This window comes from Cydia pomonella, chromosome 1 (genome assembly GCF_033807575.1).
Source record: "Cydia pomonella isolate Wapato2018A chromosome 1, ilCydPomo1, whole genome shotgun sequence".
NCBI lineage: Eukaryota > Metazoa > Arthropoda > Insecta > Lepidoptera > Tortricidae > Cydia > Cydia pomonella.
This window is the reverse complement of record NC_084703.1, coordinates 36,798,143-36,817,576: the sequence shown is the minus strand read 5'-3', so window position 1 is coordinate 36,817,576 and position 19,434 is coordinate 36,798,143. Positions and strand designations below refer to the sequence as shown.

At 36.4% G+C, this 19,434-nt stretch overlaps 1 protein-coding gene across 1 annotated transcript; it reads left to right on the top strand.

Annotated features, from left to right (window-relative positions):
* The first annotated feature begins 515 nt into the window (after positions 1-515).
* On the top strand, positions 516-17,547 carry LOC133521628 (very-long-chain (3R)-3-hydroxyacyl-CoA dehydratase hpo-8). Its single transcript, XM_061856707.1, has 4 exons — positions 516-1,003; positions 1,513-1,630; positions 12,642-12,871; positions 13,692-17,547. The coding sequence occupies exons 1-4, from the start codon at positions 912-914 to the stop codon at positions 13,945-13,947; spliced, it is 696 nt and encodes a 231-aa protein (XP_061712691.1). The 5' UTR covers positions 516-911; the 3' UTR covers positions 13,948-17,547.
* Positions 17,548-19,434: the final 1,887 nt, after the last annotated feature.

The following is a 19,434-nucleotide window of genomic DNA, read 5'->3' as shown; positions in this document are numbered from 1 at the left end:
CAAATACCGACAAAAAACGGGGAATAGGGCGCGAAGGCGTGAACAATCTGCGAAATCGACGCGAGAGCCCTCCACACTCGTATTCGCGGCTTCGCGCCTCGATTCGCGCACGAGTGTGGAGGGCCCTTTACAGATGTAAGAGGTCTGGTGGTAAGGCTTGAATTCTGTTATAAATAATTAAAAGATATGAAATTAAATCAGACATACAGACAAGAACCGAATATCCGCAAATTATTAACAATATTTGAAATGTAAAAAATGGTTCATGAGCAAAAATATCCAACATTCAAAATTTTTGGCAATAAGAGACAAGGTATTTTTTACATTGCAAATATTGTGAACGATGTACTGATATTCCGTAAAACGGAAAACGATTCTCAGGCCCGATATCGGGACTGATCTCGAGCCCGATATCGGGAAGTGTGGATGTAATTAGTCCATTATATATCCGTCCGTGGCTTTCGTTGTCCCTGTGTGTACGCACCCTATAAAGTCACCTCGTCGTCATGTCATACCATGTTATCACGACTGACAGGAACAGACCTACGAACGACGGCAGAAGCAGATTTGACAGGGCACACTAGCGTTGCGTGTGCCGTGCGCGGATCTTTGTTATATATTAGACAATCTTAAAATTAATACAGCTAATAATGTTATTAACTTGTTAGAATTTAATTACCAAATTGAAACAATATTAAATTTATTTTTGTGTGATTTTAATAATTACTGACAGAAGCTTACTTGAAGCCAAAGTTTTATCAATTAAATTGCGGGTGCAAACATTGGATATCTCTGTTAATAAAATAATTCACATTGTATTATTAATTGGTTTTCAAATTTGTGTGCCCGAAGATTTTTTATATATATTATAATTGCATCATTTTGTACGTTGTGCTTTATAAAAATATAAAATGAGTCCCAAAAGTGCGAGTGCAAAAAAAACAGATGTTTCGTCGATCGGAAAATTATATCTCATAGCATATAATACTGTACAAACTTTAGGGTAAGTAAACATTTATTGATAATATCATAACATTCCTGTGTATATAAAGAAGAGTAGTAAAGGATAAATTTTACTTGTACCTTTACATATTTGCGAAAACTGTATTTTAAATGAATATACATAATTAGAACGAGTAATCAAACATTTGCGGGCGTGTATTTTGTGTAAGTAAGTAAGTAAGAGTTCAAATAGCAAGTGATAAATAAGCAAAAACACATGGTGTGTGTGTTTTTGTTTAATAAGGCACTGAGAGAAGCTACCAGATCCCATGTTACTACGCCAAAATGGTCTCAGAAGACCATCCCTAACTTATTAGTTATCAAATATTGTCATTTACAGATTTTTGAAAAAGTGTAGCCAGCGACAAAATCATCAATTTTGGCAAAAAAAAAATCTGATCTATTTAATTTATAACATATCCATGATCAGAAGCTTAGATGGCAACTTTATTATTCAATTGTATAATATTATTGCTGGTAGAACAATTCTCATGGTAATTTTGTTTCCAGATGGGGATACCTGTTGTTACAAACATTACTGTATTTCCTGAATCGAGGCAATCTGGACAACTATTGGACTGAAATCAAGTGGACTGTAGTAATCTTTCAGAATGCTGCAATACTTGAGGTAAGCACTTGCTTTGCCACTGAATCTTGTTGTTAAATGATTCATATTTGAACAATAGTTTCTTCTCCAATTAATAACAGAATTCAGTGGCATAAAAATGCAGTATGAACTGTTTAACTGTTGTTAACATCATTTTAATGCTTACATATATACACTGAAAAATATAAAATATTGTAGTAATATTCAGTTGTGGATTTGTTTCCATATGATCTTATTCTTTAATTATATAACCTTAACTTATGAATATGAATTGTTAATAATTTACAATAACACTGCCTTGCTTAAATTTGTATAACACTCCCAGTATAGAGTGAAAAATGATCATGCAATGCAGCATGCAATTAAATATACCCATACTTTGTATATTTTGTTCAGTGCAGTGGAAGAAGAATTTTTATTATGGTGACTTGACCAGGTTAGTCAGACTGATGAAGGTGCACACAGATATCTGAACATTCAGCACATTGTACGGTCAAAAGATTTAATTTGTGACCCACATGTCACAGTGACCATAGTATGAGGTCTCTAGTGACTTTCATAATGTTTATCACTGTGACAAGATATGAGAATGGACACAAATTAAATCTTTTGACTGTACTTACACAAATAGTCCAGACCAGATAATTTTGGCTACAAAACAATAAATTAACAATACTTGTGGATTTACTTGCAAACAAACTCAATACTTATATTAATTCTTCAAAATTATATTCTAGAAAATTAATTTATTTTAACTATGGTTGCAAAGATCACGAACTTAGGTTTAAAATACACGTTAAAAAATTCTACAAATATGAAGCACAAAATCTAAAAATATGAAGATCACTTCTAAAAATCGGCAATATCATGTTTGAGATAACGAATCGATTACTCTTTTATTAATATAACATAAAAAAAAAATTATAAACATGATATGTGCGCTCCCGTCCCGGGCACGTACTTCCATCTCGCTCACGTTTATACACAGTGAGAGTGAGAGAAGATCACGAACTTAACAGACTAGCCACTTTTGAACTACTTTAACCCAGCTCCGATGGTTGTCGTAAAAAATCCCATCATGTATAATTTGGTTACAATTGTAGCTTAAGTGAGCCTCGTCATAAAAACGAATATATTGACACCTCAGTCACTATGATCGCCTTAGTTGTTTTGACGATATGCTGCTAACACACGACACGAGGGAACTTGCTTGCTTTGCTTACATACATACATACCATACATACATACATAGCATACGCATGTACCTACATAAACGGCTAAAATCATAACAATTCACGAAGTTCAGGGGACGAAAAATATAAAAATAATAAAAACTAGATTTAAAAATCTCAAAGCCCCACAAAAGCTGATATGAGTAAAAGAAATGAACTTACAAAGTTCTCTAAGGGCTATTTGCACCATCCCACTAACCAGGGGTTAACCGGTTAAACCTGTAGTTACTGGTACAATTTGACACTGGGTTAGTGGTAAGGTGCAAGTGGTACTAAGAGTATTTTTGGTTGTTTTAGAAAGCCACAAGTCCAAAGAGCCGCATAGGACTCGTGAGCCGCGGTTTGCCAACCCCTGCCGTAGTTGGACAAAAATTAAACCAAGTTTTGCTTTTAGATTGGATCAGACTTCGGAGGATTTCTATACCTAGTCGTTTTATTTATAAATTATCTTTGTTAGTATTTAGCTAACTTACACCTACTTATTTGAAAAGGAATGAAGGTATCTATTACCTAATTATTTATGGCTCTATTTCTTCTGTTCATAGTAGATTATACTAATTAGAAATAGTATAAGTTAATAAAAAATCTTATTAACATAATACTGACGAAGTAACGAACAAGCCAATTAAAAATATACAGAAAACCCGCCTGCGTAATAAATTATTTTAAGTGAGAATGGTTGCTAGCCAACTTTCATTCGTCATATGAAGACACGAAATTAAAATTAGCAAAGAAACGTAAATATTCGTTTTAAATCCCTATAAAATTATACCCCACTTGACATAGTACGATTAGTACGTCAATTTTTGTTTATTTATTTTTCGTAATATGGCATCTTGATGAGGACTATTTTGTTTATTTTTTATTGTTAAGTCGTTCAGACGGTCTCGGACGATTGATACACATCGATTGAAGCACTCGTAAGAACCATTAAAACCGGCTCACGCGTTTGGTCTCTGGACTCTCTGGAGTGCCACAAAGGAACAAACATACATAGATAGACCGATAGACACATTACACTCCTTTGCGTCGTCGCGCTGTCGTGTAAAAAGTGCTAAGTGCGTATATATAAATGTAAGTGCGTCATCAGGAAACCAATAAATGTTTTTTTTTGTCCAGAACGGAAACTTCCCGCGGTTTGAACGATGTTGTGGTATAATTAATTTAACCTCCGCTCACGAATTCATGAGGAAATTTCAACCTATCTATCACTCCTTGGATTGAATAAAAAAGTATTCTTTCTTAGTGGAGGTCTACAGCATTTGAAGAATATGTGTTTTAAATTTCGAGGTCCTACCTTTTAAACGGTTTAAACGGAACGACTGCTTTAATAATTGCTTTTTAGCCTCAACTATGATCTCATCCGTCAGAAAGCACGAAACTTTGCATGCATATAGCTTGTAGGTTTATAAGAATAGATAGAAACACGCCGAGAAGTTATTCTTTCCCTCCCTCCCCCCACTTTTATATCACTATTTTTAGGGCCTGTTTCACAATGTCCAAGTAAAGTTTTGGATAGCTAATTATTATAACAAATAAATTAACTGCCAGACAAACGTCATACAAAACCTAGCACTTTATCTGCCAGTTAAGCGTATTTGAATATTGTGAAACGCAAACGATGACTTTATTCGTCAGATAAGGGGTAAATATTAGTATACAGGACTTTGAAAGTGAAAGGTACAATAAAAATGTCTAGGAATAGTATATCTTATACCTTTAATTAAATGAGCAATTCTTGTATATATATATATATATATATATTTCTGTGATCTCGGAAACGGCTCTAACGATTTCGCTGAAATTTGGTATATAGGGGTTTTTGGGGGTATACAATCGATCTAGATAGTCTTATGTTTGGGGAAACGCGTGTTTTCGAGTTTTCATGCGTTTTTCTTTCGACGCAGAATATGGTCGCTAATTTCGTGTTGTCGGCCAACGTCTGGTCCAGCGGGTTAAGACGCGGACGGCTAGAAACGAGTGTTACGGGTTCGAATCTCGCCCGGTGATTAACTTTTGTTTTTTTTTTTTTATATGTTCAAGTTTATATATAATTTTTAATTTTTATTGTTTTAGACAAGTTTAATTTAGTAAAAAAATGTAGTTAAGATTATCACCTATACACAACCATATTACAATAAATAGTTATAACGGAGCAAAGCTCGGTCGCCCAGGTACTTTTCCATAAAATTGTCTACTCGTACAATATTGTCTTTGGAAGTATATTCTTAATACGTATAGTTTTCAAAATTATGCTTAATTTCTCCTTAAAACAATAAATTCTCGGCTTGTTTCTTCTTCTATTTATTCTTGTTTATTTAACTGTTGTTATAAATTGTCTATATCAATAACAGGCGGTTGTCTGGCGTGTAGCGTCCACCGTCCACCTCGGCTAGACCTGCGAACCTTCAGCCGGCTTGGGCCGTAAACTTCATATAAATATACCTATTAATAGACATCACGTTGCGTTCGAACTCTGACGTTATACATAAGTACACATAAGAAAGTCCAGTGTCATAACGTAATCAAACCGTCCCGATGCTAAAAATCAAAGTGTTATTAATGTCCACGGACCCGCGTTATTATCTCTCAATGCCAGAACAGAAATCCCAGGTGAAAGAAAGCGCCATTGATACAGAGGCTGCTGCCAAAATGTCTAATTTCAATTGGTCTGGGTTAAAAACATAGGTAGTTACATGGATATATTAATATCCCTTATTTATTGCTGTGACGTAGTTGTTATTACCTATTTTAGTAATCTATACTCCCATAACATTGTTGCTTTAAATTACCTACTCGTAATTGCTGCTATTATGTAAGTTAAAGTAATAATTATATGAATTATCAGTGCCTGTAATATAGCAGTATTAAGTTCCGAATGAAGACCTACAGACTATTTATGAATGGCATTATCCATGTGATATAAAGTAAGTAGACTCTTTAACACCGCGAGATTAAGAGACACTCGGTACATATACTGACACGTAGACAACTACGACCATCCCGTAGAGTCAGACCAAGCTAAGTTGGCAACGATTTTGCTAGCCCAGCCTGTGTAAGTGTTATGTAAACGTCATAATTTCATAGATGTTCGACGTTTAAAATAACATTTGCGCTGTCTGGACTATAAAAATCGCTGCCAACTTATCTTTGTCTGACTACTTTCATTAGGATTTAGCAACGTTTCGTTACTTGGATACTGACAGACAGCGCAAGGCCTAAACCAATATTCTTTTAATATTTCTGTTCATTTTACATGATCTGAAAGTTAGTCATTGTTATTCTACAAGGTGTGCAGAAAATGATACGTTTCTGCACTAGAGTATGTTATATTCCAAGTACGTTTTTTTTTATATTTTACAATAAGCACTTATGGTTTTAAATGGATTTGTTGGACAGTTTCCATTGTGATATTTAACTCCCCATTCTATAATAACAATACTTCTACCGTTCTACCCCAATTGTCAATTGAAAGTACCTACCCTTATGAAGTACCTATGTAAGTTTATACTTAGGTTACACATGTAGTTTCACAGATCGCTCGTTGAGCCGAAGACCTCACTTCGCTGTATGACATAGGTAATGATAAATATTTCAGTGCCTATGTTAATCCACAATTTAAACACATTTCATTTCATTTCACAAAAATAATGATATTTCGCAGCATGTGTTGTAGTTGTGGAAAGTGTGTTAAGCTAATATGTATTATGCCTACTGGCATGTAAAATGAGCCTTTACCTTACCTATTCACTTTAATATGATAGGTAGTAATAGTAGATAGGTAAGTACTTACATTGTGCGCACAATGTAAGTAATGGGCCGGGTCGCTAATATCGTAATAAGTTAATAACTGTCGCTGCGTAATAATGAATTATGGATAGGTTAACTAGTTAAACGTATCTAATTTAAAAGCTAACGAGCTATTATATACTCGTATTATACTCGTATTTTTACATGCTTATATAAACGTTGTGAGGTTAGGATGGATGGATGCGGTACGGATTTTTACCAAACTTTAATTAGTATTGTCATTTACCTATGATTTATAATAGTAGTTTATGTGACTGCTACATAATGAAAGGCATTAAAACACAGGTGTGGGTATAAGAAACGAATGAAGTGAGTTTCTTAATAGGACCACACGAGTGATTTAACGCCTAATTATGTAGAGTTATATACACTATTTTATCTACACACATATTATAAACTTTCTATTATATGTTCACTAACCCAAATTACAGCCAACATTGAGGCAACGTTGCTGTTTTGGCGGAATTCGCGGATATGTGGCCGCGTCACCGAAATATTTTTATCTTTTTACTTACTTTAAAAACAACAAAATAAACTTATTTTATATTTAAAACGAATTAAAAGATAACCTGTACGTCAAATTTCGCAACTTTTTTCACGCATGTCACGCATTCGTGCTTTTTTTTTATAATTCAGAGAAACTAGAGTCGGGGACTATTTCCGTATCGTTCGATACAAACTAACATGCGAGATTTGTCAAAATTGTATGCAATTTACATTTCATGTCGAAAAAAAGGCATCTCGACAAATATTAGAATAGAAGTCGAATCGAATTGCTTTTTTTTCAGAGATGTTCGACATTTGGATTACTTACTTTGTCATCGATTTTGATGTAGGAATGAAGCAATTACTACATTTTCACAGAATATAAATTTATTGTAACAAAACAGTTTATCTTAATGTTGGCCATTATTTACGGATTTTAAGGCATCATAGAAGGTTTATGATATGTGTGTAAATAAATATACATACATAATAAGGTTATATTATAATAAGACAAGTAAATATCGCGCGTAATAATTTTCTTAACATGGACAGTTTCTCATACAGCCTAGATTGCGTTTCCACGTTTTTAGAGTTCCATGCATCAAAAGAAAAAAAACGGAAACCTTATAGGATCACTTTGATATCTGTCTGTCTGTCTGTCCTTTTATCTCCGGAAGGCGTGGAGGCGTCGAGTTGAAATTTAAACATATACTCAGGTCTACAGTCCCTTAAAGCTGTGAAAAAAATCAAACTTCAAAGTTGACATAACAAAAATAGCTGTGTATCCCGCAAAAAACATATATTTCGACACTCAAGGGAATCCAAATTTATAGGGTAATTTCTGTTGACTTAGAACTATGAAATTTGGCAAGCGTGTAATATCGTCTTATACTACAAGTTCAGGGAAAGTCTGAAGACTCTACATTTGTAATTAAATCATAAATAGTTATTTTTTTTACAAGGGGGCAAAGTAGTTGTTTAACCGCTCGTGATAATATTGGTACCCGAGCTTTTGAAAGATTCCAATATTAAACCGGGGCGTAGCGAGGGGTTCGAAAATTGGAATGTTGAGCGTTGCGAGGGTTTCAAGGCACGAGGGCTAAACAAATTTTGCCACCGAGTGAAACACAAAAATTGTCACAACACCAACGCAAGGAAAACACTAACGCAAACATCAAACAAAATAAAATCCAAATGAATGGTATTAAATATTTATCATTTAGAAGTCGATTCTACCAGCTAACATATGGAAATAACTCAAAATTAGCATCAATTTACTTTGCTACTCTTGTGGATAAAACCCAACTAGCTTTTGAACAATCAAGAGGGCCTTTACCAGCTGGTGTGGTGAAAAAATATAGATTTACTATAAGTTTGTACGGAACCCTCGGTGGGCGAGTCCGACTCACACCTACTGTACTCATACATACCTCGATCAGGATAGGAATTAGCGGCCTAGTGTTCATAAAGTGCCCTAGCTTTGCTTGACCCTTTATATCACACTTGACCGGCAATTCCTTATATCCTGGACTTTGTAATATTGTACTTTTCTGCACATATGATGATGATGACCAAAAAAAACTATTTGTTTTTGAGCACATGCATACAAAATATGTTTTTTTTTGGGAATTTTACTACGTTGATTGGAGCTTGGAGAGTAAGTACCTAACGTAAGCTTAATATGATTCACGGATATGTATCCGGGTAGTCGGTAATTTTCCTTCGTATCCGTAAACAGCAATGTGATAATGATAAGTATCAAACCGGTTGTAAGTAAGGCGCCCAAGATGCTCCTCTGGCAGCTTATTAAACAATATAGGCTAGCTTCCATAAGGGGAAAACCAACTATGAATACGAATACGCGAAGGTTATGCAAATATGTAGTGGCATTTGTGGTTGACCATGTTGTGTCGGATTTAGATGTACATTTTCGCAACCTCGAACATTCATGTAGTTCGCACATTCGTGCGACCATACAATAACAATTTAAACACATTTCTGAACCCATTAACATCCCGTTACACCCATGAAAACATTCCGACAGTAGATAAGTTGACTAGATTTGTCAAGGTTCCAATCTATTCCATTTCTTATGAGATTCAAATGTTTGTATGGGATCTACTGCATCTAAGCAATAGATAAGCCAGGCATATTCTATACTAATACATTCTAAATGACGGGAATTACTGACGTCACATATTGTTTATTAAAATTATTGCATGTATGGAAAGTCATCTAAGAGCCTTTGTATATTTTAGATTTCATTTCAGTGCTGCCTCTGCGTGCGTCCCATGACACGAATAGGGGCAGCAGCATCATCTCGGTCTACATACTTTATTGAATTATCGAAACGTGTTGCCATCGACTCAGCGCACGCAAATGTTCGGAATACCATTGTTTCATTTTACACCATTTCATTGAAAATGCTGAATCCGGAATACATTAACATGTCAAATTAGAATGTAACAATAATGAGTTTGTCATCGAGTTGAACCCTGGCCCGAAGGTGAGGCAAGGGTCAAAAGTCTCGCTTTCAACGATGAATTGACGGAAATTGAGTTGTCATTTCCTATTTTAATTTTAAACAGTAAAACGCCATTCATTTATTACGTACGTTTACGACATTGGAGTTTTTGACTCCTCCCCCACCTATACCACCCCTATGTAAGAAAGAATAAAAATGGGCCGACCCCCGCCCCCAATATTACGTATGAATCTAAATGAAACAAATAAAACTCGTTTGGTTTGTTTTAATTATGTATTTTTCAAAAAGTAATGATTATTTTTTGGTTACAATCACTCGTTGGCCCTATAGCGCGGATGCGCGCGCTTTTTCGAAGTTTAATCTTAACTTTAAGCATCTTTGTGATCTTACGCAAGTACTACATCCTCTTGTTAGAAAAAAAAGACATGGTAGAACACCCCCCCTTCCCCTCTAAATCGGCTTACGTAATAAATGAATAGCGCCTAAGTTAATTATATTAGCATTGGTAGGCGTGCGTTCTTCAATTCGTAGATCGCAAGTTTGAACCCCGGCTCGTGCCAATGAATCTTTTTTGTATGAAATGTAATTTAATATTCACTAGTCTCTTTTCGGGTAAATAAAGCATCCAGAGCAGAAACAGGCCTTATTTATTTAGGGGGTGTAGATATGTGTAAAATACCGGCCAAGTTATATTAGACTCGCGCCGTAAGGCTCCCCTGCCGTCACACATTTTTTTTAATTTGGTACTTGACACATGTTGAATATTATAACACAATTTAGCTAAATGGACAGAAAATAAGCAACCCAATATACAAAAGTGGAATTTTAAAAAACATATTAAGATTATACCCTAACCCTAGAAACCCTAACCCTAAAAAGTAAATGGTATCATTCGATTCCTTACATTTTCTTGAAAAATAACTTGTATGACAACTATATACATAAAGCAATATTTCAGGGTCAAAATGGCAATTTTCTTGATCCTTTATACATTTAGGACAGACTATTGTAATGTGACGTCACATTACAATATCATTTTGTTAGAGGCGTTTCAATCATCGAGTGCGAGCGTCAGAAGTCTCATTTCTGACCTTTGTGTTGCTTAAATGCCAAATACCAGCTTGAGGCGCTCGAGTCAGTCGAGAGGAGAGCCAAGAGAATTATTAATGACGACGATTTGACGAATGCTCGACTTCAAAGTCTGGAGCATCGTCGCAAGGTTGCCAGCCTAACGATCTTTTATAGGATACATTTCGGAGAGTGTGCTGAGGAATTGCACAACCTTATTCCTCCGTCCCCATTTCACCATCGGACTACCAGACAATCGGCACTTCGGCATCGCTTCATGGTAGGTATTCCACAAATATTCGCTTCAACATTCCTTATGCGAACTGCCAAGGAGTGGAATGCCCTGCCCGAGTCTGTGTTTCCGTATGAGTACAATCTGAATCTCTTCAAGGCTAGAGTAAATAGGTATCTCATAGGTAAGCGTGTTCCACCGTAGACCGCATCATCACTTACCATCAGGTGTGATCGTGGTCAAACGCCTGCCTATCCTCCATAAAAAAAAAAATGCCATGAGTCCTATACATACATTTGATCCTCAGGAAAATCAAGATCGATTGACATTATTTCCAAAAACTGTCAAGGAGCCAATTATTTATACCTTCTGCCGCTTGCACGTGTCCCATCAAAATGTTTCAGCAGCAGAGCAGCAGCTTAGCATGACTTTGCGTTTCATACTTGAAGTGAAGATACATGTAGTCGCTCCCGACATTGCAAGTCATGTTAAGCGGTCTGAGGTCGATTACGCTGAGTTGACTAAGACTGGATTTTATACCAAGGCAAGCTGCCCTACGTCTACACTTGAACATTATCCCGTGGAACATTCTCTTTTAGTTTCACAGTCCAATATCAACATTTTCGTTTTTATTCGACTTTTTGTTGCAATATGCAGTACATAAGCGATACATTCGCATTTTGCAACAACCGATATATTTTAGTTTTTATGCATACTATAAACGATAGTTTCTTGTTTGTAGTTCAAAATAATTTATTTAACCTAACGGCTGTCAAATCGGTATGAAAAATATGTAACAAATTATCGCTGATGTGTTTTGGTAGTGTATAAAATTATTGTATGAAAACAATCTTTGAAAAAATACTTTATACTTCAATTACGAGATAACCTAATATTAGTAGCCTATATCTACATAACTTTTCTCTTCAATACTTTACCAAAAATACCTAACGAAGACGCAGCAGTTTTAGATCTAGATGTACAATACGAGTATGTACAGTCACGTCTGAAAATATCGATACGAAAAATATGCCAAAAATATGTATACACTACCTTAATACAATAAAGCCGTGTATACATAATTTTGGCACTTTTTTCGTATCGATTTTTTCAGAGCTGATCGTACCTCATGTCTCAGATATTCTATTGTTTCATTATTTCGAAGTTGCCAATGTCAATGGCCGTTTGTACAATGTCATGCAATGCATTTAAAAACAACACGCTCAAAGGTTTTTAAAAGATAAACAACCTGTTTTAGGTATATTTTATGTTAGTAGCTCGGTCAGCGTTTTTATGTAATTAATGGCTTATTTTCCGAAAATACTTTTAGCAAAACAAGTTGTTATAAATAACCTGAATAACTCCGAAGTTTACTCATATGCATAGGTAACCGTTCTTACTTATTGAGTAAAAGACCAGCGTCTTTTCCTGTGCAAAGTTGTACAACCAATGTATTAAGTATATCTCAAATGGGTATACTACTATACAAATGAATATAACTTTAGTCCTAGCTAGCTTATAAGAACACTTGCAATACCCTTTTTTTTTAATAGATAGGGTAATTCAAGAAGAAGGTTTATATTTACAAAACATACCCGTACGAGGCCGGGGCGGGTCGCTAGTTGTAAATAAAACATGATAGTGTGATTGGCGATTGATGTGTCCGTTGCCGGTTGGGTCGGTGAACAAGTGAAGCAGCAGTATGGTACGGTGTTGCAGGTGGTGCACGCGGCCACAGGGCTGGTGCCGTCGGGCGTGGTGACAACGCTGGCGCAGGTGTACTCGCGCGTGTTCCTCGTGTGCGGCGCGCTGCTCGCCACCACCGGCGCCACGCTCAGCCCCGGCTTGCCGCTCTGCGTGCTCGCCTGGTCCATTACAGAGACCATTCGATACGCGTACTACGCTCTCAATCTCGTCAAGTTGGTGCCGCATTTCCTGCTAGTCACCAGGTAATATAACAATCATTTGTAATCATTACCACACCCAAAAAATATAGGGTGAATCGTCAATTACTGGCTACTCTTTGCTAACTGGCCTATTCTCCTATAAACAGAATTTAGGTGTCAATAACTGTGCACCCTTCAGTAACTTGCCATCTTATACTAAAATAAATTTTGTTTAAGTATACGGAAATAGAACTCATTTTTAGTATAAGGTGGCCAGTTAGGTGGCAAGATTTACCCTAAAGTGTCATTTAGGCGATGTGTGTTTAAAGTCATACGTTTTTGTGTTCCAAATCGTAAGTGAAACTCAGATATAGGTATATACCATATAAATTTAGCCTTACTATGATAGCGATGATAAGCTAAGGGTCGCGGCGCCATGCGAATTATATTTTTTATCTAAAAACTTACCTGTCCGTTATTTGTCTTTTTGCAATCAACCTTATTTTGTGACTGTTCTATTGAAATGAAATTTTGCACATGTATGTATGTTAGACGACAATTATGTTTTCCGCTATGGAGCTGATCTGAGGATGAAGGCAGAAGGTGTCTGTAAAACTGCAATAAAATAAAGCAACCACATCGAATTTGGGCTTATTGACATCGTCTTAATCTCATCATGGGTTTTTTTGCAAAGTGCGGTCGTTAATGTATGCTTGTATCCTAAATACATTATTATATTTGAGCTAGTGTAACGTATTCTAACGCCGTCTACTCTATTTATTTTTCATTGTTATGTTCATGAGCTTGGCGGCTCGTCCTAACAAGCGGGTTTGGGCGGTAGTACGTTATGCAGGTCGCGGCCTGAATGTGCGCCGTGTTGCAGGTACTCCACGTTCCTGGCGCTATACCCGCTGGGCGTGACGGGCGAGCTGCTGTGCATGTACCACGCGCTGGACGAGATCGCCGAGAGGCAGCTCTGGTCGGTCTCGATGCCCAACCCTTACAACTTCGTATTCAGCTACTACCACTTCCTAGTGTTCTACATGTTCCTGTATATTCCTCTATTCCCCGTACTTTTCGGTCACATGATGAGCCAAAGAAGAAAAATGTTGGGAAAAGACCCGAAGAAAACCCATTGATTAAATATTACGGGTTTATTACATAAGTAGTTATTTTTAGCAGAAATTCTAGAGGTAATCACTAAGTGGTTACCTTATTTGGCAATCACTAAATATAAATTCCTATTTATTATTTTTTACCTTGTTTGTAAGAAAGCGTTTGCGATTATATGTATTATTTTACTAACATGTTAGTGACCATTCTATGTGAGGATTGTGTACTGTGTGACAAAATCGGATTAGAAATAGATTAGTGCGCTTCACAGCCGCTGTAGACAAATCTTAATTGATTGCAATACGTCGGTTTCTTTCATTTGGCTACCAATTTCTAATGTCCGCAATACACTTCGCTGTGATATTGTCAAAAATATGGCTGCGACACTTTCATTTTTGATAACATTCTTTGCATTTAACAAGCACGAGCACATTTTAGGTGTAGTTTCGTGGTGTAACTAGGTGTTAATTAAGTATTAGTTTTTCGGTGCACTGGTAGCTTAAGGTATATTTGCATAGTTTACAGCACAGTTTCAAGGTGGATAATGTCTCAAAGATACACCCGAGCTATCTAGCAAAGTAGGTATGTACGTCGCGGCGGTTTACACTTTTACTTGTTGTATTTAACAAAGGCAGGCATTCAATTATAACTATAATTCTAGCTGCCTTTGTGAAATTTAAGAATTTCAGCGAAAAGCTGATGTACAATTTACCTTGTATGCCACATGCAACTAATCTATAACTAGATCACGGGAATTGTCTAGTCGTGATTTTTAACTATAAAATGGTCATAAACAAAAGCTTAACCAAAGTTTCATTATAATAATTTATTACTACTACTTAAATATATGTTTTAAAAGGTTTTGATATAACTTGCAGTTCGCTATCGATGTTGTTATGGTTGGTATCGCGTGGTCGGTTAACGTCAACGCATTATAGTGCGGCCCGGGGTATGTGTATACTTATCATTCGAGTCCGATTAGAGGTCAGATTATTCTAGAATATTAATGAGCAAATATTCATTCATTACATTACTGCGAACAATGCCTTAATTAACATTTTTCCGGCTGCGACATTTGTGGAATTGTAATTTACATTTAAGTATCAACATTAAGTTAATGTTTCTTTATAGGTATTTTATTAAATTTGCTTGTTCATTATATAATGCAGTTTCGTTATTAGAAATTGTTGTTATGTGAATATGCCACTACTACAAGAATTACGGCTAATGTGCTATTAGCAACCTTAATAAGATTTATCTTAACTATTTTAATTGGTTGGTATGCCTTCTGCCTAGAACCAACGTAGCGGTCGTTCTTAATGTGTGCAAGTCGATTCGTGACAGTGAAATAGTTGTGGCCGACTCGTGAAGCGATAGCTAATGTAGGTACCTGCTTTGTAACAGTAGTAACTACGCGGGCACCTCAGCAAACATTCACTTGGAAAGTAGGTGGAGCGTAGCGCGTACTTACAACGGACTGACTTCTTGCAATTACCGGCATCGCAACGGTACTACGAGGTTACGTCACGATCTGAGTTGTCTATTTACTTCCACCAGAGCTCATCTCGAGTGGATCGACGTCAGTCCGGCAGCAGAATTGTTGGCGTAACCGCTATTAGTCAACAAATGTTTGTTAACTTTTTATAAGTATTGAATGTTAAGCAAACATCACGTTAAAAATACATGTCTTCCCGGAACAGCTTTCATTTCGGCATTATTGGTATTTAGTTCATAAACGAAAACCAAGACACGAACCGTTCGTCTACTCACTTTCCAAGAAAGTATATATGTAGTGTAGAGGTCTAAATAGGATATCTAGTTTATTTGCGAATTGATATGTTTCCCATCTGTATGTTACTTTGGACTACATTAGCTATATGAACGAATATGAATACGTATAATGTATAATTATATAAAATGCACCTATAAAAACTAATATTAACACGGTTGACGCAACACACGGACGGGTTCCGTGTTTTTTGTGTGTTGTTTGTAAAGCAACGTAAATAGTATCTACATGAAAACCAATAGTAATGTAAGCAACATTTGTCTGTGATACGTTTTGTTCGCTTCGCATTTTTCGTCACTTCTGTATGGGCCACTTGTACTTTTAAAGAGCAAAATTACCTAAAAACAGATATTTTTAAGTCTTGGTTGAACTGCTAAGAAAAATCCGTAGAATTAAGTTTGTATACCACCAGTTATAATAACCAAGATAAAATTCCATGCGAACCAAATAGGTACCTAAAACTAAGAAATGACTAAAAAACCGCATTCATATTGATTACCTTTACGTATTTAAATTTGCTGCAAGTTAATTGTACGAAAAAGGTTGCATATTTCAAGGATGGCGTGTGAATCGAAGATAAATTATGTATAAACACGCTTTATAAATTATAAGATCACATACTCGTATGATAGACAAACAATAATGTGTTGTAGGCACCTTTGCGCTACCATAAAATCCAATCTATCCAATGCACAATAAAACAGAAACCAGGATTTAAGGTGTTCTAACAAATCCTTAACTCAAGAATGCTACGAACAAAACTTAGCATGAATCAGCATGAATGTAAATAGCTTGTCCAGGAAAGATAAAATGAGAAAGGAAACAAATCGTCGAGTCAATGTTTCCACTTCTCCCCTCACTTTGCGTCACGAGTTGCAGTTTTACATTTCTTAGTAAAACGGTTAAATTTATATCATAACAATGTGAATATACAATATATTCACTTTTATTATCTACAATAGTTGTCGTTGAGGATTGTAATTTTCATGTTACGGGCTTTACGGATGGGGAATGTTGACGGGCAATGTTTCTCTGCTACGTTAGATTTTGCGTCTTGGGAAACATCAAACAAGCAAGCAAGGCTATTTATGACAAAAGATAGGTTATGCACGGGCCGTGACTATAAAAGTGCATCAAATGTTGATTTATAGTCCTTCCCTTGATAAATAAAGCAATGTTTCCCCAATTCGCTTATAATAATAACTCTTGTATTGTATGGTGGCAGAAATAACAAATTTCGCTTAAATTTGCGCGATGTATATTTGAGTTAGGCTTTCCGCCGGATGGGATCATAATTTTAAAATTAATTAGAGCCGTACTATATCTACTAAAGCTTAAAGTTATCGAAATGTTTTTGTGGTAGGTAGTTACTAACCTGACAGCGATACCAACATAACAAAATAGTTGCGTATTGTATTTTTTTAATTAAGAAAGGTTTTCCTTTCTATGATGTGTTAGAATAAGTTAAGTACCTACACCTACACATTAATTGAATGCTGTTAAACAAATTAACGAATAGCGAATAACGTAATAGTATGTTAATTAGTCTATGAATAAACAAAACATTGTGCTACTGTATGTAAAACTGGAATATATAAAAGTAAGTTATTTACATAGTATTTGGCCAAAAAAATTGTTTTATGGAATAAATATATGTATATTAATAATTTATAAGAATTGTTTTGTTTTATACCCTTAATGATGTGTTACGTTCGAACTATAGGTAATTATGTTTTCATTGTGCACAATAAAGAATATTATTATTATTACAATACAATACTCTTTATTGAACACCTCACATAGTTGACAATAAATGTACAGAAACAAACACAGACAATTTGATAGTATTATTTGTATGTCTTTCAATTTCATGGGGTCCCGGACCTTTGGGAGGCATGCGTGGGGCCGAAGCCAACAGCGCAGAGGTCCTTTTAGACAAATTTGATGTTATGCAATACACCAGCTAGAACCCATTCACGGGTACAAATAGATACCCGTAAATCGGTCCCAGCTGATATTGTAGGGGATAATGTGGCCGGCTATGGTGTTGAAGTTTGGCTGGTCAAAAGATTGGGCTATTGTAAAGCGGTCCGGACACCTGCCATAACAATGCTTAAACACGTTATCGAGGCAGGCGGTGACTTGCCGCTGACTAGATGGGACCCTGAAACTGCCGTCGTAAAGACGATCAGGAGCAACACCGGTGTGAGCGGCTCAGGGGTGTTGAGAGGTGTGCGCCGCTTTCTACCCAGTGGCTGATAATAGCTACTGTGCCAACTCGCGTCTTATGCATTTTTCACTTCCAGCCCTGGAGCATATAGCTCTAACGATTCCTCTCTGGATGGCCAATGAAGGCTAGCCAGAGCTGAGAGTCCTGCCCCTTGGGGTCCACTCCGACCGAAGAAGACACGCCGGAGACGGAGACCCTGACCGACTCTCGGGAGCACTCGCGTCCGTGGGGTCGTTACTCCCCAACAGTTCGCCACAACCTGCCCTTCATTATTATTATTATGCGGTTTAGGGAGGTAGCACTCTGCGCCTTTTTGCAGCGATTCAGTAGCGATGCTGTCGCTCGTCAAGCTGCCGCCACCGCGGGCCGGGAGCAATATCGTCAGACATCGCCTCCAGGCTGATACTTTGTTAGATGATAGTTTAGATAATATCATGAATTAAAAAAACCGTCAGCCGGTTCTATCGCGGTGGAAACATCATCAGCTGGTCACATGAACATGTAAACAACACACACACACAGTCAGTACACGCCTTACCACTTACTTATGTCCGCAAAGTATGCGTTATCCGTTTGTTGAATGCTACATGCAAAGTTTCATGATTTTGTTATTACTATCATAAAAAGCGCTTATTTTTTACATGTTCATGCAACATGCATTTCCATTGCGATATAACCGGCTGACGAATTTTTTTAATTCACTGACTGAACTCTACGAAACAAATTACAGTACAGCCTGCTGAAGTGATGAATATTGCACGTGAAGCCTTGCCATTGTTGTGAAAAGAGTGTGATCCATCAGTTCTTACCATATAGAATAGAATAGAATAGAAAAACTTTTATTGCAAAACCATTTACAAACAGCACCACACAAACAAAAAAAAGTAAGAAAGAAGATCTAATACACTAAACAGTTATAACTACTTGTAACTTATACTAACATGCAATAGTTACAGTGATGATGCTGTAATAGAGGCTACAATTTGACACCACTCAGCATATGCTCTAACATATATATGCTACAGCGCTGGTCTTCCGTGGAGCCCAGGGCCAGAAGATAGCTCGGAACAGTAAAGGCAGTGTCAGACAGTGATTTAGCAAGTATTAATATTTAACACAAGTTAGAAACTAATGCACGGAAAAATTTCAAAGCGGAAGTGAGTGGGTTGGGAATATCTAAAAATATAAACAGGTAAAGTCAGACATGTATTTAGTTTAATATATAGCAGAGCATATATACATAAAAAGGCAACTCGTTAAAAATAGATAAATAATTCAATTTATAACATAAAATAATCATAATCTAACTAAGGTGCATGGAACGCGAAGAACACGGCAGTTGGAAGCTGAAAAGATATTGTTTAAATTTAAGTTTAAAAGTGAGTAATGTTTTAGAGTTACGTATTGGAGGGGGTATGTTGTTCCAGCATTTCGTAGCAGAGTAGCGAAAACTGCCACGAAATGCTGCTGAACTGCCGTGTCTCGGACAGTGAA

Bases quoted from the DNA above. Each gene is read 5' to 3' on its own strand.
- LOC133521628 (XM_061856707.1), top strand. From the start codon at position 912: ATGAGTCCCAAAAGTGCGAGTGCAAAAAAAACAGATGTTTCGTCGATC. The intron at 1,004-1,512 runs GTAAGTAAACAT...TTTTGTTTCCAG, and splicing joins AATACTGTACAAACTTTAGG to ATGGGGATACCTGTTGTTAC. The intron at 12,872-13,691 runs GTAATATAACAA...GCCGTGTTGCAG, and splicing joins CATTTCCTGCTAGTCACCAG to GTACTCCACGTTCCTGGCGC.